General features: G+C 38.9%; 2 protein-coding genes across 2 annotated transcripts in view; both read left to right on the top strand.

Annotated features, from left to right (window-relative positions):
• The first annotated feature begins 8 nt into the window (after nucleotides 1-8).
• vwa10.1 (von Willebrand factor A domain containing 10, tandem duplicate 1) lies at nucleotides 9-19,065 on the top strand. The gene is given in 15 exon segments (XM_056235279.1): nucleotides 9-245; nucleotides 1,030-1,314; nucleotides 1,864-1,957; nucleotides 2,143-2,271; nucleotides 10,810-10,996; nucleotides 11,247-11,416; nucleotides 11,890-11,999; nucleotides 14,207-14,323; nucleotides 14,415-14,609; nucleotides 14,804-14,936; nucleotides 15,688-15,840; nucleotides 16,154-16,249; nucleotides 17,997-18,262; nucleotides 18,427-18,516; nucleotides 18,518-19,065. Coding segments are annotated over 15 exon segments (2,505 nt in total). The 5' UTR covers nucleotides 9-47; the 3' UTR covers nucleotides 18,800-19,065.
• A 3,233-nt stretch (nucleotides 19,066-22,298) lies between these two features.
• The window catches only part of vwa10.2 (von Willebrand factor A domain containing 10, tandem duplicate 2), a 35,251-nt gene continuing 29,578 nt past the window's right edge, over nucleotides 22,299-27,971 (top strand). The window contains exon 1 of the mRNA XM_056235278.1: nucleotides 22,299-22,673. Coding sequence (XP_056091253.1) covers nucleotides 22,317-22,673 — 357 coding nt within the window. The 5' untranslated portion in view covers nucleotides 22,299-22,316. The remainder of the gene's footprint in view (nucleotides 22,674-27,971) is intronic.

Genomic DNA, 27,971 nt, shown 5'->3' with positions numbered 1-27,971 from the left:
TTGAATTCCCATCATGAATTTTCCCACAGTTGTGATTGTGAACAGCCATGGTTTCACTGGTTGTAGTGGCTGTATTTCTCCTCCAGGGGGCTCTCTTTCAGCCCCCTCAGGCTGCAGCATTCAAAGTCCTTCCTGCTGATGGATCCCTCACACATCATCAAATCACTGAGGCAGCTTTCCTCCGCAAGATGGCAGAAGTGTGCCGTGACGTAGCCGCTGCCCGGGGGCGGGAATTTACACTACCTGTAAGAAGAAAATATGAGTGGTTAAATATGAAAATATGAGTACCAGTGGTTTTAATCGCTGAAATATTTTATAGAATATCGTAGGTTGTTTTTTAATGTACAACTGGACTTATCTTTGTATGAATATTTAACATTTTTCTGAATTTGTCTATTTGTATTCATTCATGGATATCCATTGTGATCGCATGTTTCTTTACACAAAGTGTGGCACAAGTCTATTTTAAAAAAAAATCTACACCAAATCACAAATGTTATTGAGTCTGGAACATTTCTGTAACCTCATCACACTTTAATGTCATAGAACCAAAGTAAAAATTTAATGCACGCACATCTATTTTTAAAACAGAAAGACAAGATGGTGTTTTAATAAAATGTTAATGAAATAAAATTAAAATTATGAAAAATTAATTAAATAAATAAATCCAAAGAAAACAAACAAACAAACAAAAAAAACGCATTTACAGGTAACTAACAGATAGTCATACAAAGAGAAACAAGTCCAGTTGTAAGCAGTTAACTGATGACCTGATAATCATCATGATATTCAGTGACGATGAAGTTTAACACTTTAATCTTGTAATCCTCTTCTGTGCAAGATCAGATTTATTCATTAAATATTTTTTTCTTATCATAAATATTTACTATACAATATACATAGGCTAATTTTAGTTTAAATTACTTAAACATCCAAGTTGATTGTAGCCTATACTTAAAAATTTAAGGTAGCAACTTTTTTTTTTTTACAGTGTGGGTCTAATCTAATATTTTTCCACCTCACCTCCAGATCAACAACAAATTGACAGCAACTGACGTCCAGAGAGCCTGCTCAAATTCATATTCCTCATTATTAAAAATATCCACTTTCAGTCTGGCAATTTCTCAGACTTCCATTAGCAATATAGCTGTGGATAGAAAGCAGTTCAGCACTGCTCATCATTTTGATAATGAAGATTTCAAAAATGGACGGGACCTCATCACTCAGGGCATTGCTGCAGTGAAAGTCAGCATGAAAAAGGGCAGATATTTGTCTGCCCGCTCCAGTCTGGGGGCTGCATGTCATACTTTACAGGTATGCTAGTCCATAGAAATCCAAAATAGAGTCTTTTCAAATCCAAATCAAGGTTTGACAGATCATAATTTTATCTGTGCTTTTCTAAAAGTGAGGTGGTCAATTAGGGTCCGATTCTCATTATTAACTAGTTGCTTATTAGCATGCATATTACTAGGATATTGCCTGTTTATTAGTACTTGTAAAGCACATATTAATGCCGTATTCTGCAAGACCATATTCTACATCCCTAATCCTACCCAATACCTAAACTTAACAACTACATTGCTAACTATTAATAAGCAGTAATTAAGAGTTTATTGAGGCAATAGTCGTAGTTAATAGTTAATAGTGAGAATTGGACCATAATCTAAAGCGACCAAAAACAAAATATGTACAACAAAACTGCTCACTAGTATTAGTGTGTTTGAGGAATTTGAAGGAAACTTTTGTTTGAAAAAATATTTGGTTAGAACAGTACTTTGTTCTCTGGTTTATATAATAAGCTAAAATAGGATTACATTGAGTATATAAATTTGCAATTTGCAAATGAATGCGTTTTGTGTGCAGGATTTCTATAGCCACAGTAACTGGGTGGAACTGGGAAGCACTGCTCCTTTCAGCCCCCTGATCAGACCTGAACTTCCTCTCATCAATCTAGCAGGTACTGTACTGTATAGTTGTTCCTGAAGTAGTTTCTTGGTATTCAACTCAAAATTAATTCCCCAATCAGTTGTATCATATGACCTTTACATTTGTCCACTCATGTCAAGTAACCAGTTTTTTTTATATGTATATATATATTGGTTCATTCCCCACACACACTTATGTTTCTGGGTGGATGTCTAGGTCCTAATACAAAAACATGCAAAAGCTGTGTTGGAAAAGACTGCAGTGACAACATTCTCCAAGAGGTTTTGCAGCAGAAGATCTTAACTTCAGGATATTTCAGGATTTTACTCTCAACCAAACCTGGAGGTAGGGAAGCTTAACATCTCAAACATTAGCATAGGTTTAAGTGCTTATTAGTCTTTTTAGACCAAAGTCAGACAGTTCCACACCTAGAACATGTATTACTTGAGCTGAATCTTCTGGGATAGGATGAAGCTGTATTGTAACACCGAAGTGATCAAAAGCACTGTTTGTATGATCAGTGTTGGGCAGTAACGCGTTACTAGTAACGCGTTACTGTAACGCAGTTACTTTTGACAGTAACTAATACTGTAACGCATTACTTTTTAAATAAAGTAACTCCGTTATCGTTACCATATGGTGCGTTGTCCGTTACTTTTTTAAATTAATTAGTTGCTGGAGCGGCTGAGAAGTGTGCGCTGTTACACAGTACGAGATCACTGAAGAGACTGCTAGCATTATACAGAGCGAGAGGACACATAAACTCACTGGCTGAGTTGTTTACGTTAACACGTGAGGCCGCGCGAGCACGGAGATTACAAGCTGCACGGAGAGCGCTGAGCACTTCAGATGCGCATTTAAAACACAGACAGCGAAACGGTATGAATACAGAACACTAAAGTACACATTGCCATATCATTATAAAGTAATATTTTGTCTAGATGCTGCATCAACAGAGAAAGAACAGAAGCTTGCCGTCGAGTCTGAGAGGAATAACATTAGTAACGGCTAACTTACCTCAAGCGATTAAAGCAATGTGACCAAAACACACGCAGACCTGACCCAGATGTTTTATGTCGCAATTGTTACCATCTATTTGCATTAGTTTATATCCAGCTGGTCACTGTTATGCATTCATTAGCCGGCGAAGTTGTATTTTTAAAGCTGACGTGATTGCAATGCTTACATTGATATGTTCATGCAGCGACATCAAGTTTCCTAATCAAGTGTTCTAAAATTTAAGCAAATAAAGTGAAAGACTATACATGTAATATATAGGTCTACATTTATGTAATTTTAATGCTCTGGCCTTTGCAGATATTTAAATATGGCCATCTTCTATAAGCTTGAATCATATAAAATGGTAACACTTTACAATGAGATTACAATTTTAGCATTAAATATGGTTAATAAATGTTGTAGAAGTATCATTCATTGTTAGTTTTTTAATTTCAACATTTACTTAATACATTTGAAATTGAGTTTAAATTGTTATTGTATCTGTTATTACCTTAGTTAATTAGCCTACTATGAACTAACAAGAATGATCAAGGTACAATTGTATTGCTCAAATATTCATTCATGCAGTAAAAACGTATTACTGTCAGCTGCATGAACATATCAATGTTGAGAAAGCAAACACATCACTAGCTTTACACATGCTTGTTTTGTTATTTATTTCAGAAATCCTTGTGATATATTCAGTTTGTGCTGGTCTGACTTAAATAAAATAGTGTTTAAAAATTACTTTCTGTTTAAGTCAGTTTTGTGTTTGTATAGACCATAACGTATAAAAGGGCATTAATGGGAACATTAAAGAACTTTCTTTAAAAAAGTAACTAAAAAGTTACTTTTCACAGTAACGCATTACTTTTTGGTGCAAGTAATCAACAAAGTAATTGAGTTACTTTTTGAATGAAGTAACTAGTAACTGTAACTAGTTACTATTTCTTAGTAACTAGCACAACACTGTGTATGATCTACTACATCTCTGTAAGAATTTTTTGTGTGTGGAAATTTTGAAAAGGTACTGGTCATTTTCTGGTCATTATCCGGTCATTATCCATTCAGTTTACAGACATTTCATTTAAACATAAAACACAAAGCAATGCATAATTCAAAATATGGGTAAAACACCTGTGAAAAATCAATACAGTAAATGTATTCATATTAACACATTGTAACATGCACGTTCTGTTTTAGTATGGTTTTCACTGTTTTTCCGGTTCTTGGTTTGCCTGTTCTTTGTGCCCTAATTAGTTCCTGATTTAATTCACCCATTCTTACTTGTTTTAATTACTCTCCCTGTGCATTTAAACCCTAAGTTATGTCTGTTCATTGTCCGGTATCATCATGTCACACACACAGAAGGGAACAGACAGCTGGTAAGTATAAAACAGTCTTTATTAAGCAGAGTGGTGAAGCAGTAGCAGGAACCAGGCAATGGAGAGTGAATGGTGACTGAACGATGCAGATGGTGACTTGGCTGGATGGTGACTGAAGTGGGTTTCCGTGCAGGTGATGAAGGCGAGCGAAGATAGGGGAACTGGATCTTAACAACGGGTTGAAGACAGACGGGAGACAGGATATGGATGACGATCTCAGGTGAGTGTTCAGGTAAGGAATCTGTTTGTCATAGTAACATCGACGAGACCAGACCCAGAGTGAAGGGAGAACGGGGCATATAAGGGTGTGCTGATGAGGGAGTGCAGGTGCAGCGAGTCAGTACTCAGGTAATAGGCTTCATGCCGAGCGTCACGTGACCAAACCGGAAAACGGGTCTCATTGCATCCACTTGTCAGAGAAAGTGTTAACGGCCGTAAGAACTACCTACGATATCTATGGATTTTTAAGGTAATCAGCTAACCTACTAAGTTCACTTTGTTATTGGTGTTTTATGCTATTTAAATATCTAAACGTTAGTGTGAAGAAGAAAAATTCAAAAACTTTTAAATATCAATCTGCACATGCGAGGGACATTGGTTATGCTCATTTTTTCTTGGTCCTTTTAAGTTATCTTGAGTAAAATCGAAAAAAATGTCATGAAGCACATACAAAATGTAACCATTCAATGTAACCTCACCTGTATCATGCCTCCTACCTAATTAATCCTCATTTAATGACTCACACTTTGATGTACATCACCTTCTCTGAGAATGCAATGTGGATTTGTTATATCTATTTGAGCATGAATGAACAGTCTAAGCACGCTGGGGACAAAGACCATAAATCAACTAAGAGCCACTTTCCCTCTCAGACATGTCACCTTTCTTATTGGTCAGTCAACCCTTAGGGGTTGGATCTTTCTCAGGCTTTATTAGAGACAGTCCACAGTGACCTCCCTCTCTTAGTTTTTTCATCCAGCCGCAACACTGTTTCTGGTGATACTGGGGAACCCCCTCCCCCTCTACGGGGGCCCCAGGGCCCAGCAGCTTGATCCAACCAGATATGGGCTCATGCAGGAGAGAGAAGACTCTCTCACAAAGAACCAAGGACAATCTCAGGAGTTTTGGAACAACGACTCCAACCAACAACGACTCCAATCACCCACTCTTCCGACTTCCTCACTTCTTCTGGGTGCTCGACGTGGCCTCAACAGGGCCCCAGGCCTTGACCAAACCAGCCATGTGCTCCTGGAGAAAGAGAACTCTCAACCAACTTCCACTTGACACTGCCGGAACCATCAACGACTTCAATTTTTCAACAACTTCAAGAATTGTTCCCACTACAAATGCAAGTATTCAATTCAATGAAATGTAAAAATGAAATTCTGATGGTTCTTCTCATAGTCCCTCTTCCGGTTTCCAATTTCATCCTATCACTCACCTATTTATGTATATATGTTTGTTTAGTTTATTTATGTTTATGATTTAGTTAATAAAACTTTTGCACAATATGTAGTTGGTTCTGATTTGCTTGCAATACGAAGTCCCTTTACGGTTTTTGATCTTGTTACGTGCTCAAAGCGCTGTACATGCTAAGAAATAATTATTTTTCTGTGGCCATGGAAGGTACCTTTTTCTTAGAATAAATGTGAAATTTAATTAAATCAAAGAGTCCGTTGGACTAACTGATTAATTGATTGTAATATTAATTCAGCCACATCAAGTTAATCCAATTAACTGACCCAAATATTCATAATTAATTATAACAAGTTATTATTGATTATTAATATTCAAAATATTCAAATTTTCAAAATTCATTACAGTCTCAACAATTGACTACCTTCATTACGCCATTTGGGCGCTACTCTTTTAAGAGACTTCCATTTGGGATTTCCAGTGCTCCAGAGCTGTTTCAAATGAGAATGTTTCAGATTTTGGAGGGACTGGATGGAGTAACATGCCACATGGATGACATCCTCATATATGGAAGATCTCCAGAGGAACATGACATCAGACTCGACGCAGCATTAAAGAGGGTGCAGAAAGCTGGCCTGACGCTTAACAGAAAGAAGTGTGAATTTGCAAAGACTGAAGTCAAGTTCCTAGGCCACACAAGCTGTCCTCAGCTGGATTACAGCCCGACCCAGAGAAACTGACTGCGGTTCAAAATATGCGTGAGCCTAACAATGTGTCTGAGGTACGCAGCTTTCTTGGAATGATGAACCATTTGGGGAAGTTCATTCCAGACCTGGCCGAGAAAACAAACCCTTTGCGAGACCTCCTCTCACAAAGAAGTCTGTGGTCCTGGGACACTCCACAGCAGGAGTCATTCGCATTGCTGAAAAAAGAGCTAACCACGATGCCAACTTTAGCACTCTTTGATCCAAGCAAGGAAACTAAAGTCGCAGTAGATGCATCGTCCTTTGGTCTGGGAGGAGTGATTTTTCAAAAGTCCAGTGATGCATGGAAACCCATTGCATACGCGTCTAGAGCATTAACTCCAACTGAGCAGAGATATGCTCAGATAGAGAAGGAGACTCTAGCTCTTGTTTGGGCATGCAAGCGTTTCAGCTGCTATCTCATTGGGAAGCATTTCTTTCTCGAGACAGACCATAAGCCACTTTTGAGCTTACTGAGCACAAAACATCTGGATGACTTACCACCAAGGCTGCAAAGTTCAGAATGAGACTTATGAGATATTCCTACGAGATCAGCCATGTTCCAGGGAAACAGTTCACAACTCCAGACACACTGTCAAGAATGCCCAGTATGAGCACTTACCTGCCTCAAAGAGCCGCCTAGACAACATTCGACAGGAGTTAAAGAAAGACCCTGTATGCAGCCAAGTAATGTGGTTCCATGAGCATGGATGGCTGAGAACTGTGCAGGCTAGTGACAAACTCAGACCTTACTGGCTGGAAAGAGACATGATTTCCATCCTCGAAGGACTGCTTCTACATGGGACAAGGTTGATAATCCCTGCTCACTCCAAAGTTCAGTTCTCCTTCAGATTCATCAGGCACACCAAGGAATAGAAAAATGTCGTCAAAGGGCAAGACAGTCTGTGTGGTGGCCCGGTCTGAGTTCACAATTGCAAACTATGGTGCAACAATGTGATGAGTGTAGAAAGGCTTCCATGACAGTTGTAGAACCGCTACAACCTACAGACTTTCCACCATATCCATGGCAGAGAGCAGCTACAGACCTGTTTGAACTAAAGGGACAAAAGTACCTTTTAACTGTTGATTACTATTCAAGAGATGTCGATGTAATCAAATTGGCATCAACTTCTTCGGCAACCATAATAGAACATCTTAAAGCAGTGTTTGCACGGAAATGGGGTGCCTGAGATGCCAATATCTGACAATGGGCCACAGTATAGCAGCGCTGATTTCCGGGAGTTTTCGAGGGAATATGACTTTAAGCACATAACAAGCAGCCCACGGTATCCACAAGGGAATGGTGAAGCCGAACGAGCGGTGCAAACTGTCAAAAAACTCCTGGGGAAAACATCAGATCCGTTCAAAACCTTGCTTGCATACCGCTCTACACCACTAGCAAACGGCTATAGTCCAGCGGAATTGTCAATGGGCAGAAGACTGAGAACAGGCTTACCAACTCTGCCGTCTCTTCTCACACCTAAACTTCCAGATGTAGACAAACTGAAACAGTTTGAATCCAGCTTACGTGCTCGAACAAGAAATTCGTACAATAAGAGACATACAGCAAGATCTTTGTCACCACTGAAGCCTGGACAGACTGTTTGGATTAAGGACCAAGCCGTCACTGCGAAAGTGATCCGACAGCAGGCCCCAAGGTCGTTTGTTTTGAAAACCTCACATGAAAATATTCGACGCAACAGACGGGTGTTGGTGAGACTCCACCACCCTGAAAAAGAAAAAGAACAAACAGTTGATTTGCCAGACTTTTGTGAGGATGATCATGTACCTGACTGTCAAGCAGCAACAGTTCCTCAACCAGCTCCAAGTCCGCAGCCTGCCATACCTACCCGACTGGGGACATACACAAGGTTGGGATGTTTGTCTGTTCCACCAAGACGAATGAACCTTTAGTTCATGGCCGGTGACCACAGAGGCAGAATAATCCTCTCACTGTGCCAGGAGTGCTCAGGTAGTCCACCCTGACCTCCTTAAAAAAAAGGTTATAAAAAGGGGGGTGACCACAATGTTATTGTAATAAAATTGAGGAAAAGTATTGTAAAGGGAAAGAAAGCAAGACAAAATGTTTTATAATAAATAATTAAATAATTTTCTTTCATGTGATAATAGAAGTATGGCATAGTATTGGTTTAAATGGTTAGAGTATGTTTATTATGCCAGAACAGTAACATTCTTGGATTCGCCAAATTCATTGTTTGGGGAAGGGGAGATGTAGTGATATCAGATGGGTGAGATCGCAACTGAGTTTGCAGGGGGTTTGTACTCTGTGAGTGTTCAATAAAGTTCAGTTATGTACCTGCTAGGCTGTGTGATTGCTGTCTCGGCTGATTAACTAACACAACAAAATGTACCCACCCGCCATCCAACTACTCTACCTGGAGCAGAAAGACCATTCACTGGAGGACCATACAAGGGACTTTTTAGATCTGGCGTGCCTAACTCGCTATCCGGTCCAAGGCACCCCTTCCAGGGAAAGGTCCCAGAGAGGATTTTGCCGCATTTGTGGAGTGGGTGCTGGTTACCAATGGATCAGCATTCACAGTGAGCCCAAGCCTGCCACAATGCATGAACCAGTAAAGAGGACTGAGCCAACCATTCCCCCGGAGCCCGAGCCCCACCGCAGAGTCTGACCAGGTGCGTGAGCTGACAACACCGTGCATCGGTGTGGTACTACTTGTGGAGTTTGAGGGCATGGAGGAAAGCCCCGCCCACACTCCCGCCACTGAGGTTATTTTGAAATGGAAGAGGATGTATTCCTAGTTCTCCCGTCCCTACTGGTTCTTCCTAGTACGAAGTCTGTGTCTATGCTAGTTCCTCCCAGCTTGAAGTTTTCTGTGCCCCCGCTGTTTCCGCTCTGCTCTAAGTCTCCAGCCTCCCTCTCCCGCCTGCTTTTTAAAAGTCTTCCAGTCCCTCAACCCGGCCTCCGCTGGTCCCCGTCAACTCCTCAGTTCCTCCATTGTTAACTCCAAGATCAGTATTCACAGGATCTTCCGGTCATCAGCTCCGCCTTGGAAAGAGGATCCCCTGACTCTGCCTCCAGCCATCGAGTCCATCGCTCCATCATCGGCTTGTCGACCTTTCGGCTCGACCCTTGGTTTCTCCCTCCCTCGGCTCCACCTGGGACCATCATCCTTATGGCTGCACTGGGGTCCCTCAGGCTCAACCTTGGTCCGATGTCACTCTGCATGCGTCACGGACTTACAGGCCTTCAGCTACGCATCGTCCCTCCACCCCTTTGGCTCTGTCGGGCTCCACCGTCCCTCGAGCTCTGCCTTGATCCTCAGTAACACTGGCTCTGCCTCAGTCCTCTGGCACCCTGGCTCCCTCTCAGACATTCGGCGCTGCGGCTCCACCTCGGTCTCCAGAGCCATCTATTTTGCTTGGGCTTATTGTCTCTTCAGCTCCACCTACCTGAATCTCCACCGGCTTCGTCTCTGTCAGTCGCCCCCCCCTGGTGTCGTCAGCCAAGTATTCACGATGGCTCCTCCCTCCCTCGCCTCCGCCGTTGTCGATTGTCCTGACGGTGCTCTAGGGTTCTCGTCTGGCTACTTCTGCTTCTGGCTCCTTCCTCCGTTATCACCACCTTGGTCTCTCCCTCTGTCATCTATTCCGGTGTCCTGCCCTTCTTCAGCCCCTCATCCTCCTCCAAAGCACCCTCCCTCCCTCTTCAGTTGGACTTGTTATGGCTCGGGGACTAATGTAACGTGTATGTCCTGTTTTAGTCTCATTTTCACTGTGTCTGGTTTGCCTGTGTTCTTTGTGCCCTAATGAGTTACTGATTTAATTCACCTGTTGTATTTATTTTAATTACCCTCCCTTTGTATTTAAACCCTGAGTTCTGTCTGTTCATTGTCCGGTATCGTTTATGTTTTGTGTTTATTATTAGCTCCTGGATGCGATCTCCTAAGTGTTCCATTGTTGGTTTAATAAAGAATAAATTTTGTTTTTCTACTTCTTCGTCGTGTGCATCATTACAGCCACCATGACACACTTGACTTTGTGCCCTGTTTTTACAGACTATTTTTCATACTTGTCTGGCTTGAGTAAATGTTTTTACTTTTTACATTTTCACAGGTTTTCATTTTAGTATATGCACTGTCAAGGTACTTCAAGAATGGTAAAGATAAAAAGGGGTAACTGTATGCAGTCACCATTAATGGGGTTTAGGAGACATCAGGTCCCATCAAGTTCCTTAAATGAACTCCATCAATTACTGTCTGAGCTTTATTGCAGAGTTCAAGATGCTTTGAATTTAAAGACCAAAATGCTGTACACTCAGAAACACTGGTTATATAAAAGTGAATTTAACTCTCTCTCAGGCAAGTGTAGCCATGGCGGCCTTTTTGATAGCACCAGTTATAGAGACCCCACCGGAGGTATCAACAAGGATGACATCAGCTCAAGTCACGGCTTCCTTCATAAGCGTGCCGCTGAAATGGCCATCAATGCTACTATTGAACTGCTGGAAGACATCCGAGTAGCAACAGGCAATGTAACCTTTCTTCGGTATGAGACTATTGACTTATGGTACTTTAGTAGCATAAAAGGAAGAAATAGTTTGTGCTACAATAGTACAATAGTTACAATAGTACAAAAGTGGTTCATATTTATGCACTGTAGTCCACATTTTCTGAAGCTATACAATAGTTTTATGAGGAACAGGTGGAAAATTACATCACTGTGAACTGATGATCCACACATTAGGTCAACATTGGGCAAATTCTTGCATTTCATCTGCTCTCTCTCTCTCTCTCAGACTGATGGGCCTGAGTCAGACCTCAGTTCTGGCTTTTGTGTTTGACACCACGGGCAGTATGTCTAATTACATCGCAGAGGCCAAGACAGTGACCTTCAGTATCATAGACAGCAGGAGAGGAACATCAGAGGAACCTTCAGAATATATTCTAGTCCCATTTAATGACCAGGGTAACTACTATACACTTACGTCAAAGAAATCGTTAGGTACAATGTACTTATTGTATTCGTTTTTGGTGCTATTGAGGTGTGATACGGGTAAGGTTAAGAACAGGTTTGGTGGTATGGGTAGGTATAGGGCTGGATAAAGGTGTAAGAGAAGGGTCAACAGTGTAATTATAGATGTAGATATATAAATTAATTACATCTGTAATTGCAATGTAAATACACGTATGTACACAATAAGTGCATTGTTAAAGACACTTAATATAAAGTGTGTAAAGATACCAGCTTCTACTTGCTTAACTTGTTTATCTGATAGTCCTACTGTATATACACATTGGATTCAGAAAGTATTCAGACCCTTCTTTTTTTCACATTTTGTGTTGCAGTCTTATGCTAAAATGCAGTCACAGTTTGTTTAAAATGTCCTGTGCATTTTGTTATTGTGGTGCCCTGTAGTGAGGTGTTTGTGTTTTTCACAGGTTTTGGACCTCTGATGAAAACTGAAAATGCAGATACATTTAAAGAGCGAATCAATTCCCTTTCAGCATCTGATGGTTCAAATCCAGGGATGTGCCTTTCAGGACTGCTGGTGTGTGTGTGTGTGTTCAATGTCTTTTGGACAGTAGTGTAAACCTTCATTCATCCTGAGAAAAGTTCACTATGAAACCAGTACACTCAAACAAGTACAATATTTGTTTGAACATATAAGATGTTATGAAAATTTAGATTTAGAGGAAATAATTGTTTTATGCTTTGAGATCCACAATAAGTTAAGTTATTAACGTAATTTCGGGAGGAAATCTAATCTTCTAATTAATACCAAGGTATAAAAACCAGCCTCTTACCACTTCTCGTCGTTAGTTCTTTCGGCATCCCTCCTCCCCTCCTCCTCCTTTTGTACCTTATTTTACCTGTGTAATAGGGGGCAATTGGAGCTCGAGTAGAATATCCTCTCTGAGACCTCTATAGCAGACAGCAACCCACATCCGTTTACCACTTACGCTAAGATTATATGGGCACTGTGCCGGGGCGCATAGCTATCGTCACGGCAGCGATATGCTGCCTATTCCAGTACACAAAGACTGAGTGCAAATGTGACCTGTATGTGTTTGTCTAGCACATTAATGTCTTCTGTTAATAATTATACTGTTACAAATCTGCTGTTAATCTAGCCTTTCACTACAAAATCTCATATATCCCGTAGCTTTTGTGTGCACACTTTTAACAGCTAATACTGCGGTGATTTATATGCTATAGCTAACGTTACTTCTATCAATACATATCTTGCAGTTTTAAAGAAAATAATGTCATTTACGTTACAGTCATAATCAGTTACAATAATCACGCAACACATGTTTTCAGTATGTATCCGTTTATTTAGTTTAAGAGAAACATAGCTTTGACATACCATCTTTGTCGTACTGACGTCTCCGGTGTGTTTGTGTAAAGGAAAATTTGCCGCGATTGTGGGGTTTAAACATAGACAGTATAAGAAATGGACAGAGCCATCTCATTGGAACTCAGTTGAGACAGTTGAAGCCCATTTTTAGCGATTTTTGAGCACTTCCGTTCCTGACGCGCAGACTCAAACCGACTCAAACTAAGCTTGATGACGTGAGCAACCTGTCTGACAGACGTTAATCTTCTAGTAGCTGTGCGTGAAAATTGCCAGCGTTAATCTTGCAGAGACGGGGAACTTGAGCAAAGAGTTCTTTGGCGTGAGTGAGCAGGAGTAAGTATTCCGTTGCTTTTATGGACTCATTATCTATGGGCTTCTTCCTTGACGGGGCGTCCCCCCGATTGCCTGCGAGCTTCTCCTCCTGTCTGTACGGTAATTTCTGTACAGCGCGACAGAGAGTCGAGTGGTTATGACGCAATCGTTAGCCTATTTTTACTAAAACTGTTTCTACGGGGCCATAATGTAACATAGAAGGTAATGGAGCCCTTTATACATTGTCGTGTTTCTTTAGAAATAAATAATGGACAAATGGAGTCTTTAAACGCCTCAGATGTAAAGTTATTCGCTGTCAAAGTGACGCCAAAATGAATGGGAGTCAATGGAAATGCTAACGCAAGTGAAGTTCTGCTACAACATGGCGGCACCCGGCCGGCTTCAACTTCCGGTCGATGGATTACCCCCTTGGGTTTAAATGACGCTATGACTTCCGGGTCAATAGCAAATGACCCGGAGTTTGAGTTATTTATTTGTAGCTGTAGAATATGACTTGTTGCTTGTCAATTGTTAGCTGAAAATGTAGAAATAATATTCTGTAATTTTCTAGTTTCATAGAAGTAGTATTTTAGCTGTTTTTAAGCATTTATGTCTTTGTCAACTGAGCCACCCCTGCACCATAATTATGTGTTGGTATGTTCCAATTCCAGGGGTGACCTCAGGACTATAAAGTTTAGTGTTGTCATTCTGTCGGAAGGAGCGTGAGTGAGAGGACATAAGTCTGTCTTTGCTTTAACTATGGTGACTTGTGTTAAGGTCAATTTTCAAACAACATTTGATTGTTGTTGTTTTTTACTCTCATGTCAATTTACTTTATTTACTAAATAGTGTTTTTTTTCTTTGTTTTTTTTGTTTGTTAATTTTTTATTGCCTTTCATTGGCCTTAACTGGGAAAAATAAAAAATATCCCACCTGAACCAACTCATCCAACCTCTGAGTGCTTTCATCTGCTCACGACAATTCAGTCACGTCTACCCTTAACAGGCACACAAACTCTTGAAAGCCTTATATTCAGTCATTATAATGCTAAAAGTTCTTGTCTTTTCTGTTTCATGGATCTATAGTTGACACTGACACAAGCTCATCCATCATCAGACATTTTTGTTTTCACTGATGCTTCAGTAAAGGACACAGAATTAAAAAGCGCAGTTGAGGCCATGATACAAATCACCAAGTCAACAGTGAGTGCCTGCAGAACTGCTTGATTTGTTTCTTCAGTTGGGATCAGTTATGTTACAGATGTCTTAATACTTGTTTGTTCCTTTACTTTAGGTCACTTTCCTGCTGACAAACTCCATCTCGTCGCGTAGTCAGCAGAATGTCTCGCTATCAAGATTATTGTCTCAGTCAGACATACAGCTGTACAGAGACCTGGCCCATATTTCTGGTGGACAGACCATAGAGGTCACAAACTCTACACTGTCTCAGGCCACTGCAGTCATTACGGATGTAATCGCCGCTGGCCTGGTATGTTTCAACAACAAGACCACTTTATTAACGATACTTCTATCATTATTATATAGACATGCATTTTATAATGTAAGTGTATTTTGCTTTATACCACCAATCATATCCTAATCTGAATGCTTTTATTTGTGCTGTGCTGTTCTTGGGGGTAACTCTTTAAATCTCAAATGCAGTAAAACATGTTTTTCTTGAAGGTGACTGTTCTTTACATAGAGAGAAGTCCAGCCATTTCAGAAAACTTTTCTTTTGTGTTGGATCCATCTCTGTCCAATGTGACTGTGTATGTCACCGGAGACTCTCCAGTCTTTACCCTCTACAGCCCAACAGGTGAGCCTGTGCATCTATGAACAGAATGCTCATCTACAGAAGCCTATGTGCTTAATCAATCAGTTTCATAATTCTCGTATCATTTACTCACCTTCATGCTGTCCCAGATGTGTGACTTTCCTTCTTCAGATAAACACAAAGAAAGAGTTTTTAAAAAATAGGCCATCTCTATGATTCCATATAATGAAGTTGACGCTTCAAAAACTACACAAAACACAACGATAATTTACAGCCGGATTTGATGAATTAATGTCTGAAGCTAAATGAGGTGTAGGTAGGGAAAAAAAAGTAATATTTTGTGTTTCCGCATCACTTCTCACGTGAGCTTCATGCTGATGGTGAACTTCACGATGCTCTCATAAACCCATGTATAACCATTGGCCGGAATGAATAGTTTAGTTTAAAAAGTTAAAAATATTTGTATTTTTCTTATACACACACCTATCGTTTCGCTTCAGAAGACATTGATTCATCAATTGTGATCGTATGGAATACTGCCATGTTTGCTTTGTGTGGTTTTTGAAGCATCAACTTGAGGGACCCATCCAATTGCTTTTTATGTGATCACAGAGATGGATTATTTTTCTAAAAATCTTTGTTTGTGTTTATCTTAGGGTTTTTATCTTAGGGTGAGTATGATAAGAGAATTTACATTTTTGGGTGGAGTATCCCCATTGCATGGGCTTTGACATTAGGATTATGTGATAATTATTATGCAATTAACATCTGATTTCATGAATACCACTTTCAGGTGTGTCTCAGTCAGGTTCAGTGGCAAATGGTCCTCTGGGTAGCAGCTTGACTATAGGGAATCTAAAGAGATTAAAAATCCGCTCTGACAACCAGACAGGGGAATGGAAGATTAGAATCAGCTCCACAAGTTCCTACACCCTGAAAGTCATCGGTAAAGTTTTCATTTATGCGTATGACTTGCTTTTAAGGTATCAAATGTTGTTTATTTTTTTACTCCTGCAATTCAACTTAAAATAGCTTTAGCAATAAGTAGTTCTAGAAAAGCTTCATTAAAAAGTTGTACTGGACATAGATTATTCACCATAAATTTTCTAGTATTGATTTCCTGCCATGTACATTTAAAATACTAATTAAGCTCATAATATGTCAATTATCACAGAAAACATCCTTATTCTGTCCGTCAAAGCAAAAAATAAAAGCATATGCCTGTGCATAATTCAGAATTCCTTTAATTGTGAATACAGGTCAGAGTTCTGTGGACGTCCTCGTTTACTTTGTGGAGATAATTGAGGGAGGTCATGGAGACTCATGGGCACAGAGTTTCACCCGGCCTTTTATTGGTATAACATCATATATCATCCATCCATAAATCAATTGCCCCCTGTAGGGTCTTGGAAGTATATGCATCATAATGGATTGGAAATTGTCACACAAAATAATTTTGCTTTAAGGTGCGGTCATATTTACCACTGCTCAGGGAAATTTTCCAGGCGAAATACAGTGATTTCAATTGGAATCTGTGCAATCTGGAATTTTGTGTGAGGGCGAAACATGTACTCATGCAGATTTTGCATTGCGTTAAGTTTTCACTTGAATTCACCAAGTTTGGTTTTAAGGTGATTTTTGTGTGAGCTTACATCAGAGATGGGCAACTTCGGTCTGTCCTGCAGTTTAGTTCCTATAATCAAACACACCTGAACCAGCTAATCAATATCTTCAGGATTACTAGAAAACTACAGGCAGGTGAGGTTTTTTTTTTTATATCAGGGTTGGAGCTAAACTCTGTGGGACAGTGGCCCAACAGTGCCGATGTTACGAATTGATTCCACCGGAGGCAAGATGTAGCGAACTCAAATGCAACTTTAATAATTTAAACATAAGATCAAACATAAAACGAAGGCTAGAAACTTGAAACTAAAACGACAGGAAACATTCACTGGTAACATACAATACTAGACAAAAGCCCTATTCGCACGGGATTAGTTTTATCTGGGGACCTCGTGTGATTTAGAAATTACCCCACCACATCTGAATTTCGTGTGGCACATTCGCACGGGATAACCCGAAGCCTGTGATTTTACTCAAATTTACTGACTTATCTCCCGGATATGACGTCAATGAGATGTTCTGATGATTGGAAATTTATTTTCGTTATCTCTAGCTGTATGATATATTATGACATAAACAGAATAAAGTTCCTTACCGCATGCTGCTGTACATGTACATCTCCATCTAATCATTCTTTTTGTTTTTGCTCTTCTGGTGATTTTCAGCTTTCTTTTTCTGCAAATTGTGTAGTTGTGTATAGCGATATGACCCAGCACCCAAAATACTATTAAAACACTCCAACACAGACTCCATTCTTCGCGAAAGGTGGATAAAAAGACGCACATGAAACAAAAACCTTGAAAAAATGATATACGATCCCGCAAAATCACAAAGATGCCGATTCGCACGGGACTAATATTATCACAGGACCTCGGTGTTCAGCGATATATAGTAGGTCATTTGCGGGGGAATTTTTACTTTACAAATTACAGACATGGCCGATTCACACGGGATTAAGATCTCAGACAACCTCCGCAATTATTACAAATGACTAGAGGTCACCAGGTAATACTTATCCCGTGCGAATAGACACAGGGCAAACAAGAGGGCTTAAATACACTGACTAATTACAAGACAAGGAACACCTGTGAACAATGATCAGACAATTAACAAATGACAAGACACATGGCAGGACCACATGACAAACAGGGAATCACATGACAGACAAGAACAAGGAACAAGAGACAAAACCCACACCGTGACAGCCGATGTTGCCCATCTCTGGCTTAAGCTACATCATGACACTATTGACAAGTCAAGTCACCTTTATTTATATAGCGCTTTTTACAATACAGATTGTATCAAAGCAGCTTCACAGTGATAACATGAAAATAATACAACAAAGTTTGTTTCTGCTTTGACAGTGGGCAATCATAAATTTGTGACCACACCTTAAGTTTGAAAATTATTTTTCTTGGTTCTCACAAAACATACATCCATCCTATGTCTTATACTTGTGTTTCTGTAATTGTTGATCAGGTCGGAAAGCTACTTTGTTTGTCTCTGTGACCGGAGGAGATTCAGTCACAGTGACTGACGTGCTTCTAGTTGAAGCTTCAGGATCTGATGTTGTTAATGGAACCATCAAAGCAGTGGGAGCGACAGACTTCCTGGTGAACGTAGACAGAATCCCAGAGGGGGCATTTGTGGTCCAACTTAAAGGGCTGTTGAATAACTCCTTGTCGACTAGTCGATTCCAGAGACAGTCACCCACCCAATATAAAGGATCTAGAATAACCATCACGGTAAGAAATATCTATGAAAAAATGTTGGATACACAAACACAAATTGCTGTAATTTACAACAATTATTAAACAATAATGCACTTAAATTTACATCACAGGTTGGTAAAAAAAAAATCACTGTATGAGACAAAAAACATACATTAACCATATCTGTTCCTCCACAGGCCCAATCGCAGAACATTGCACAGCCTGGAGTCCCATTCAGTCTCAACTTCACAGTGACCTCTAACACTACAGGCGGCAACTACACTATCCAAAGCCCGGTCTGACCTGGGCTTCAGCGTGTCTTTTCCCCGCTATCTGATCCTTGTGGCAGGAGGAAGTGCTCAGGGAAGCGTCACACTGACTGCATTCTCCGATACCGAGTCCGGGACAGATTTCACACTCACTATTGAGGCAGAAGCTCCGGGCTCCACCGACCTCAATTATGCCATTCTGCATCTCACTGTCTCCACAGCAAATGCTATTTTCAGTGGATTTTACTCACTTTCCATGTGTCTTTCTTTCTCCTGTTTTTTTGTATCCCATTTTGTATGATTCTAAATTGTATTTAGCACAGCATGTAACATTGTATGTTGCCGCCTTTACTTGTCTTGAATTGTCAGGTTTAAAAGAGTCTTTGTAAATATTTAATAATTAAGGTTAAGATTTACTATTGAAATTTCACTCTCACTTTCTGTAGTAAGTGAACAGGTGTGTTTGAGACTTGATTTGTGGGTAAGCTGTGGTTTCAACAGTAATGTAGACTCTATTCTTGATCTTTTTTTAGAAGTTTATTAAAGATAAAGTTCATATCAGGGGGAGTAGTATTGTCCAAGCTCATGGCATTGTATTGGTTTTCCTTTTTGCATTTGCGTCCACTCTCATTCAGCTTCTCCTTTGGCTCAGGGACTTCACTGAACTCCTGTCACATGAGTGATTATCAGTTATAACACATTTTGGGAGGAAACTCAGAAGTGAGACCAGGATAGGTTGTATCTTCAGCAAGATTCTTTATTGAGAACACGAGCTGTTGCTGCAGTCATCAAGTCTAACTATGGAAGCTATACACTGTAGTTTTATACACATTTTAAGGGGCAGTCCTTACAAATGAAGACAAAGCACTTGGGTGATGACCTTAAACAAAGCATGTGTGACCAGAGCGGTACTTTCTGTATAAGTAGATCCAGATGACAACGACTACGCCACCCTGGGATTTGTACCCAAGGAAACCCAAGAAAAACAACACAGGTTCGGTGGTAATGAAAAGACAGAGACGTGTTGTCCAATTTTAACAAAGAAATAATTTTATTCAAAAGGAAAAAAAAATAGATGAATCAAACCAGAATAATCATAATCAAATACTCACTAGCCATGCAGTTTATTACAATAATAACATAAAAAACTCACAAGGCTAAAAATAACATTTCTCTAGACATTCGTATTGCGATGGTCAAATCAAGCCAAAAACCAACTTCACAAAACTCAAGAAATGTTGTACCTCCCCCCTCAGAAAAACTCATCTAATTAATATAAAATAATAACTAAATCATAGATACTCAAATCCATGGATCAACGAACAATAACGAGAACAGGACTGGCAGGAAGCTCTTGCTAAATATTTGCTTAACTGAATCATTCATCTGATGTTATCATCTTTACCTGCATTTCATCGCACAGGAATTCATTCTTGACTGAAATGTCAGCATGTTGTGAAGCGTGACAAGACGGAAGCGCGTTGAGAAACTTACATGAAAAATAGTTTTTTTGTGTTTCCGCATCACTTCTCACGTGAGCTTCATGCTGATGTAGAACTTCATGATGCTCTCATAAACCCATGTATAACCATTGGCCGGAATGAATAGTTTAGTTTAAAAAGTTTAAAATATTTGTATTTTTCTTATACACACCTATTGTTTCGCTTCAGAATAGGCCTACATTGATTCATCAGTTGTGATCGTATGGGATACTGCCATGTTTGCTTTGTGTGGTTTTTGTGTTTAAATGTTTTTATTTGGTATTTCAGCAGAAGATCATTTGTAACTACACTTTTTTTTATACGTGGTTTTTGAAGCATCAACTTGAGGGACCCATCCAATTGCTTTTTATGTGATCACAGAAATGCATTTTTTTTTTTCTAAAAATCTTTGTTTGTGTTTATCTTAGGGTGTTTATCTTAGGGTGAGTATGATAAGAGAATTTACATTTTTGGGTGGAGTATCCATTAAAGGCTGCATTGCATGGGCTTAAGGATTATGTGATAATTATTATGCAATTAACATCTGATTTAATGAATACCACTTTCAGACTTGTCTCAGTCACATTCAGTGGCAAATTGTCCTCTGGGTAGCATCTTGACTATAGGGAATCTAAAAGAGATTAAAAATCAGTAATTAGTTCTACAAAAGCTTCAGTAAAAAGTTGTACTGGACATAGATTATTCACCATAGATTTTCTGGTAATTTCCTGCCATGTACATATAAAATACTAATTAAGCTCATATCCTGTTAATTATCACAGAAAATAATCTTTATTCTGTTTGTCAAAGCAAAATAAACACATATACCTGTGCATAATTCAGAATTCCTTTAATTGTGAATACAGGTCAGAGTTCTGTGGACGTCCTCGTTTACTTTGTGGAAATAATTGAGGGAGGTCATGGAGACTCATGGGCACAGAGTTTCACCCGGCCTTTTATTGGTATCACTTTAATTTATTTAACTTTTAATTTTAATGGATTGGAAAATTCCACACAAAATAATTTTGCTTTAAAGGATTAGTTCAATTTAAAAGGAAAATGAACCCATGATTTACTCACCCTCAAGCCAGGTGTATATGACTTTCTTCTCTCAGACGAATACAATCAGAGTTAGCCACATCAAAAAATATCCTGGCTCTTCAAAGTTTTATAATGGCAGTGGATTGCAACCAACAGATTGAAGCTCAAAAATGTGCATCCATCAATCATAAACAAACTTGACACGGCTCCGGGGGATTAATAAAGGCCTTCTGAAGCATAGCGATGAGTTCGTGTAAGAAAAATATTCATATTTAACACGTTACAAAGTAAAATCCTTGCTAAGCGCTAAATTAAAGCGCAACGTATGACGTCGGAAGTAGTGTAGGACATCATGGCGTAGCGTAAACATCAGCAGTACGTTGCAATATAGCATAAATTGAGCTTTACACTTAAGTGGAATCCGTATGTTCGTTTGGCCGGAAGCTAGTTATTCTACTTTATAAAGTTTTAAATATGAATATTTTTCTTACACAAACACATCGTTTTGCCTCACACGTCCTTTATTAACCCCCCGGAGCCGTGTGAAGTTCGTTTATGATTGATGGATGCACTTTTTTGAGCTTCAATCTGTTGGTTGCAATCCACTGCCATTATAAAACTCGGAAGTGCCAGGATATTTGTTAATATAACTCCGATTGTATTCTTCTGAAAGAAGAAAGTCATATACACCTAGGATGGCTTGAGGGGAGTAAATCATGGGCTAATTTTCATTTATAAGTGAACTACTCCTTTAAGGTCTGGTCACATTTACCATTGCTCATGGAAATTAAATTTCACAGGAAACATTTCAATTGGAATCTGTGGAATCTGTTGTGAATCATGATGTTCTTAAATTATGTGTATGATTGTGATCTTTAAAGTTCTGGGAAAGTTTAAAGCATTCCAATCAGAGCAATGAATCAGGCAGATTCATTTAAAACTAAATGTTCACGTTTAATAATTTAAATGATTAAATTTAATAAATAAAATCAGGTTTTATTTTGTAACCTGTCCTTAGCATTGTTATAGGCCATTAATAATTGTCAAGGTAACAGAGGCAAGGTAAGATTGGATTTCAAAAAGGCACAATCAACAATGGTTGTTAACAAGGAAGTAAATCTCATTTGCAATCCCTTACGTGTGTCACATTGTATGTGTGACGCTGACATTATTCACGTAAAGGTGTATAAATACACTGACAGATGCTGTGCATAAGTTACAGTACACACAAAATCTGCGAAAAGGTAATTCTCCATTTTTACTTTTTAATTCACAATTTTTCTCTAATTTAATAATATGTTGTATTTTATGAGGAAATTTCCAAGCTTAGAAATTTCCATATTTAAGCTAATCTATCTTGTAATGTTTAGTGAAATTTCATCAAGATTTTCTTCACTGCATGGTGAGAGAAGACTGAATTGTCCCACAGCACCATTTATTGTGGACAGGACAGCCATGGTTTCACTGGTTGTGGTGGCTGTATTTCTTCTCTGTGGGACCCTGTTTCAACCCCCCCAGGCGGCAGCATTCAAACCTCTTTTTCAGGATGGCTCCATCACGCATCGAGAAATCACTCAGATGGCCATCCTCCGCAAGACAGCAGAAGTGTGCCGTGACATAGCCACTGCCCAGGGACGAGACTTTACACTGGCTGTAAGAAAAGAACACGAGAGTCAGTGAACCAACTGAATTGTTCCTAGAACCAGGAACATATTAGCATTTTATAGTCACACAAACTATTAATGAGTAAAAAAGGCTCTGTGATTATTAACATTCCTTGAAGAGACGTTTTATATTTTGATTTACAACATAATCATACCTCAAATGTGAATTTTGAAACTTTTATAACTTTTTTAAGTTTTTTAAGTTCTCAAGTTATGCTACACTGACTTGAAACCTGAATAGACAACTGAAAAACAGAGGTAATTTGAGTTATGTTTTTAATAATAATAATAAATATAGCTGCGAGCAGCGATTACGGGCCCAAGCCGGTGGCACCGCAACCCCGGTGCCTTTAGTTACCTAAAGGCACCGGGGTGGCGGTACCACCGGCTTTGGCCCTTCATCGCTGCTCGCAGCTATATTTATTTATATATATATATAAAGCCGGTGGCACCGCCACCCTGGTGCCTTTAGGGTTATTGTGCACGACGTGCAAAAACGTAACCCTGCTTTGACTGTCGAAAAGAAGTGTGCTGTAGAGCTTGTATCAGTGTGGGCTCTGCAAAAGTGTGCATTGAGGGCACATGTCAACCACAAAGTATGCGAGAGCAACCTTCTGAAAGGTCAGGTCTACATCCAGGTCTACATCTGCCGTGTGTTTACATCATAGTAGTGAAGTTTGAAGCAATCAGGTGATTTCAAAGCTTTTTGAAAGTGACAGACTTCCTGCTGCCAGTTGGTGGCGCTATAACCAGGGTGGCGGTGCCGCCGGCTTTGGCCCTTTCACGCTGCTCGCAGCTATATTTATATATATATATACACACACACACACACATATATATATATATATATATATATATACATAAATATATATATATTGTTTTTTTAAGAGACAAGACAGAATATTACTTGCCTGATCTGATTAGAAAAATAGTGTTTGTGTGTGTGTGTGTGTGTGTGTGGCGTAATTGAACAATGTAGACATAAAGACATACTCCGTCCTTTTGTTCATACAGGACATTATTCAAACTGCAAAGTGTTTACTTATATTTGTGTACACTCGCAATAAAACACAACATTGTGCTTTTGTCAAACTATAAACTCTTGTCAAACTGTAAACTACAACTGTCACCCAACCAAAATCTCTTACACACACACACACACACACACACACACACACAGTTTAAAAGCAAAAAATATCAAACAATCCTATTTAAAAACAGTCTGTGGGAGCCATCTTTTGGACATTCATCATATCGCATTGGTTTTCATTTCTTGTCATCAAACAGAGCCCTAATCTGTTTATTTTTTCAGTTACACATTCTACATTGATTAAAAAAGAAAAATCAAAGGTGTTTTTATTTTATACAGAAATAAATAATCTATCATTCAGATGAGAATAAAGTTAGTGTTAGTTCAAATTTTAAGGAAAACAAATATATGATCTGAAATATAGCACATTCATGTAAAATTCATTTAGGTTCGATTACCAAACATACAATCTTAATGTAATTTAAAGCAAACAATACATTTAAAATATATGGGTTGTATGACTATTTTTTAATATAAAAAGATATATATCCAAAAAGACAAGGTCTAAAGTTTAACAAGGGTTAAACTCTTATCACTGTAACAGACACAATCACACACACAATCACACACACACACACAAGTCAAATCACTTACATTTTAGATGCAATATTGACTTTTTTTCTGTTTCAGCAGCGAAAATAGTTAAACAAAGATCACAGCAGAACCATCGCGCATCTCACAGCAACGCGTTCTCATTACTGAATGATTCAGCATTTTGAACGAATCGGTTGACTCAAAGATTCAATGACCAATCAATCCATAAACATCTATCTCATAAGTGTTTACTTATATTTGTGAACAATCGCAATAAAACACAACATTGTGCTTTTGTCAAACTGTAAACTACAACTGTCACCCAACCAAAATCTCTTTTTTATTTTATACAGAAATAAATAATCTATCATTCAGATGAGAATAAAGTTAGTGTTAGGTCAAATTTTAAGGAAAACTCTGAAATATAGCACATTCATTTAAAATTCATTCAGGTTCAATTACCAAACATACAAATCTTAATGTAATTTAAAGCAAACAATACATTTAAAATATATGGGTTGTATGCCTATTTTTTTTTATATAAAAAGATATATATCCAAAAAGTAACAGACACAATCATACACACACACACACACACACACACACACACACACACACACAGACACACACACAAGTCAAATCACTTACATTTTATATGCAATATTGACTTTTTTCTGTTTCAGCAGTGAAACTAGTTAAACAAAGATCACAGCAGAACCATCGAGCATCTCACAGCAACGTGTTTTCTCATTACTGAATGATTCAGCATTTTGAACGAATCGGTTGACTCAAAGATTCAATGACCAATCCATAATCTGTCTCATTCATGAATGACTCAGCCGTTCGAACGAATCGTTCGAACAAATGAATCAATGACTCGCTCATTAAGACGGTCGCCTGGCGACACCTAATGACGGCTTAGTGATATGTTTAAAAGTATCATTCTTTCAAACGATTGTTAATTAACTCATATTTGAAACATAAGCTATATATATATATATATACACACATATATACACACAAAAATAAAATAAAAACACATTTGAAGCGTGTTTGCTTACTAAATTGTGAGCAGAACGAAAGTTGCAGCAAATATCAGCAACAGGAGTCAAATTTCATTAATCACGAGAGTGAAGAGCTGACTGAAAAGATGATGACGGAATAGGCTATTTTATGTAAAAGCGCCTATTTAAGCGAATCTATCATTGTACTCTTTTGTTGTTGTGTTTTCCGTGAAAAATAATAGACTATTGAACTCACAATTCAAGCAATTGGCCCCCGATATTGCACTAATTTTAAAGTGACACTAAAAAGTATGCGGCTGCAGTGGCATTCATTACGGTGCGCGTCCATGGCGACGAGCGAGCAAAACAGAGCGAACGTTTTTTCATTTCTACTTCCATAGAAATTCATTCGAGCGCACTGTGAGCGCCACCACTATAAATGTCCTTACTTTACTTTCACTTTTAACTTAGCGATATAAAAGCCCCCGGTGTTACACGTCAAATAACCGGTGAGAAAAAATTCTCGGAGTCACATAGCAGCTACCTATATTTAAATACAACAGGCCTACCTGATTTTGAACACAAGAGGGCAGTATAGCCCTATGTATTTGATATATTTATTTTTTAACTGAATAGTGCATCCTGGCTGTTTTTAAACTTGTACATTATTCTTAAATTGAAAACAAGAATAAAATGGGTTTAGTTCTGATATTTGTATAATTTTATCTAGAAATAAATGGTGTATAATTAAATTTTTAGAAGATATGAGGCTTTTAGTGTTTATTTTTTTTTTACATGACTTTAATCCCTCGCCATAGCAAAACAATTAGAGATATTCAATAGATATTCACAATTATGCTTCTTTAATGTATTTTCATCATGTTGAAAAAGTTTGGTGGGAATAAAATAAACCACTTAAGAGGAGTGGGTAAAAATGTAGAGCCTGGTTTTGCAAAACATCCACATTAAGACCAAAATAGCCCACTTCCTGTTGGGCTGGCTTAAAGTTGTTTGGCCCGATGAGATCTATATGTGTACAGAGTTTCATAATATTACATGCAAGTGTGTTTGATTTATGGACCAAATTTTCTGACCAAGTTAATTTAATTAATAAACTAATTATATAAAACTATTTTCAATGCACTACAATTCAACTGGTTATATGCCTTTACTTATTAATACAACTTATGTAAAAAATACAAGGCGTAAGACATTTTTTTTTCTTTTTTAATGCAGGCCAAACCACACAGCAGTCAAATGGTTAATCTAGCCCCCCTCCCCCTCCCCACACTCACAGACACACACACACACACATAGACGTAGGCTCAGAGAGAGAGAGACATAAAATGACAATTTTCAAACCAAAATATCTGACTTCCTGTTGGTTGGAGCTATTGAGTGTAAATTAGAAAGTTGTCTAGCTGGAGGAGAACAATACACATACCGATTTTTATTACTGTAGATAAAATCAATCCCCCCACTTTTGACAAAAGGTGGCGCTACTGAGCCCCTCACCACGCCCGTTTCTGAAACTCTGCACATGTCTACTGTCTAATAAATGTGATGTGTCTGTCGGGTTTCATGCAATTTCAAGTATGTTAAGAGTCTCAAAAGCATCAACAAAGAATAATAAAGTTTGATGCGTTGCCACGGCAACAGTATCTAAGATATCAATAATCCTTTCTCAGGTCTACATCTGCCGTGTGTCTACATTATACACATAAAGTTTGAAGCAAATTGGGTAAAAATAAGAGGGTGATTTCAAAGCCTTTAGGAAGTGACACACTTCCTGCTGCCAGTTGGTGGCGCTATAACTTTGACTCACAATAGTCACATCCATGTGATCGGACTCTTACAGCGAACACACTGCTGAAGTTTCATCAAGATCAGTTAATGTATGCAGAAGTTATAACACACTTCCTGTTTCCTTTATTCGCCATAAATTCGTTTCCTCGCCACGGCCAAACCGTTCGAGATATCAAAAATCCCCTGGCAACTTTTCATCCTCAATGTCTTGACTTCATGCTGACCGAGTTTCGTGGCGATTGGTTGAATTCTCTAGGAGGAGTATATCGAATTCCAGGGGCATACGCTTCCAAACAAACCATAATAGCCGACTTCCTGTTGGGCTGGGGTAAAAAGTAAAAGTACAAAGGATATATGAATCGATGAGATCTATATGTGTACCGAGTTTCATATTATTACATTCAAGCGTGTTTGATTTATGGACCAAGTTTTCGGACCCCATTCCAGGGGGCGCTGTCGAGCCCCCCTGCCACGCCCAGGTACCAGCTTCAGCCCGGCCCTGATGGCCGCGGGTTCTGACCCGTGTGCAAAGTTTCAAGAGTTTTTGAGCATGTTAAGGGCCCCAAAAGTGCGCTGAGAGTCTCAAAAGTATCCAAAAAGAATATTAAAGTTTGATGCGTTGTCACGGCAACAGCATCTAAGATATCAACAATCCTTTCACAGGTCTACATCTGGCGTGTGTTTACATTATACAGATGAAGTTTGAAGCAAATCGGGTAAAAATAAGAAGGTGATTTCAAAGCATTTTGAAATTGACACACTTCCTGCTGCCAGTTGGTGGCGCTATAACTTTGACTCATAATAGTCACATCCATGTGATCGGGCTCTTACAGCGAACACACTGCTGAAGTTT

Source organism: Rhinichthys klamathensis, unplaced genomic scaffold (genome assembly GCF_029890125.1).
Source record: "Rhinichthys klamathensis goyatoka isolate OS25496 unplaced genomic scaffold, OSU_Roscu_1.1 h1tg000418l_1, whole genome shotgun sequence".
In the NCBI taxonomy this organism is placed as follows: Eukaryota; Metazoa; Chordata; class Actinopteri; order Cypriniformes; family Leuciscidae; genus Rhinichthys; species Rhinichthys klamathensis.
The sequence above is the reverse complement of the archived record's forward strand: the minus strand, read 5'-3'. Positions and strand labels throughout refer to the sequence as shown.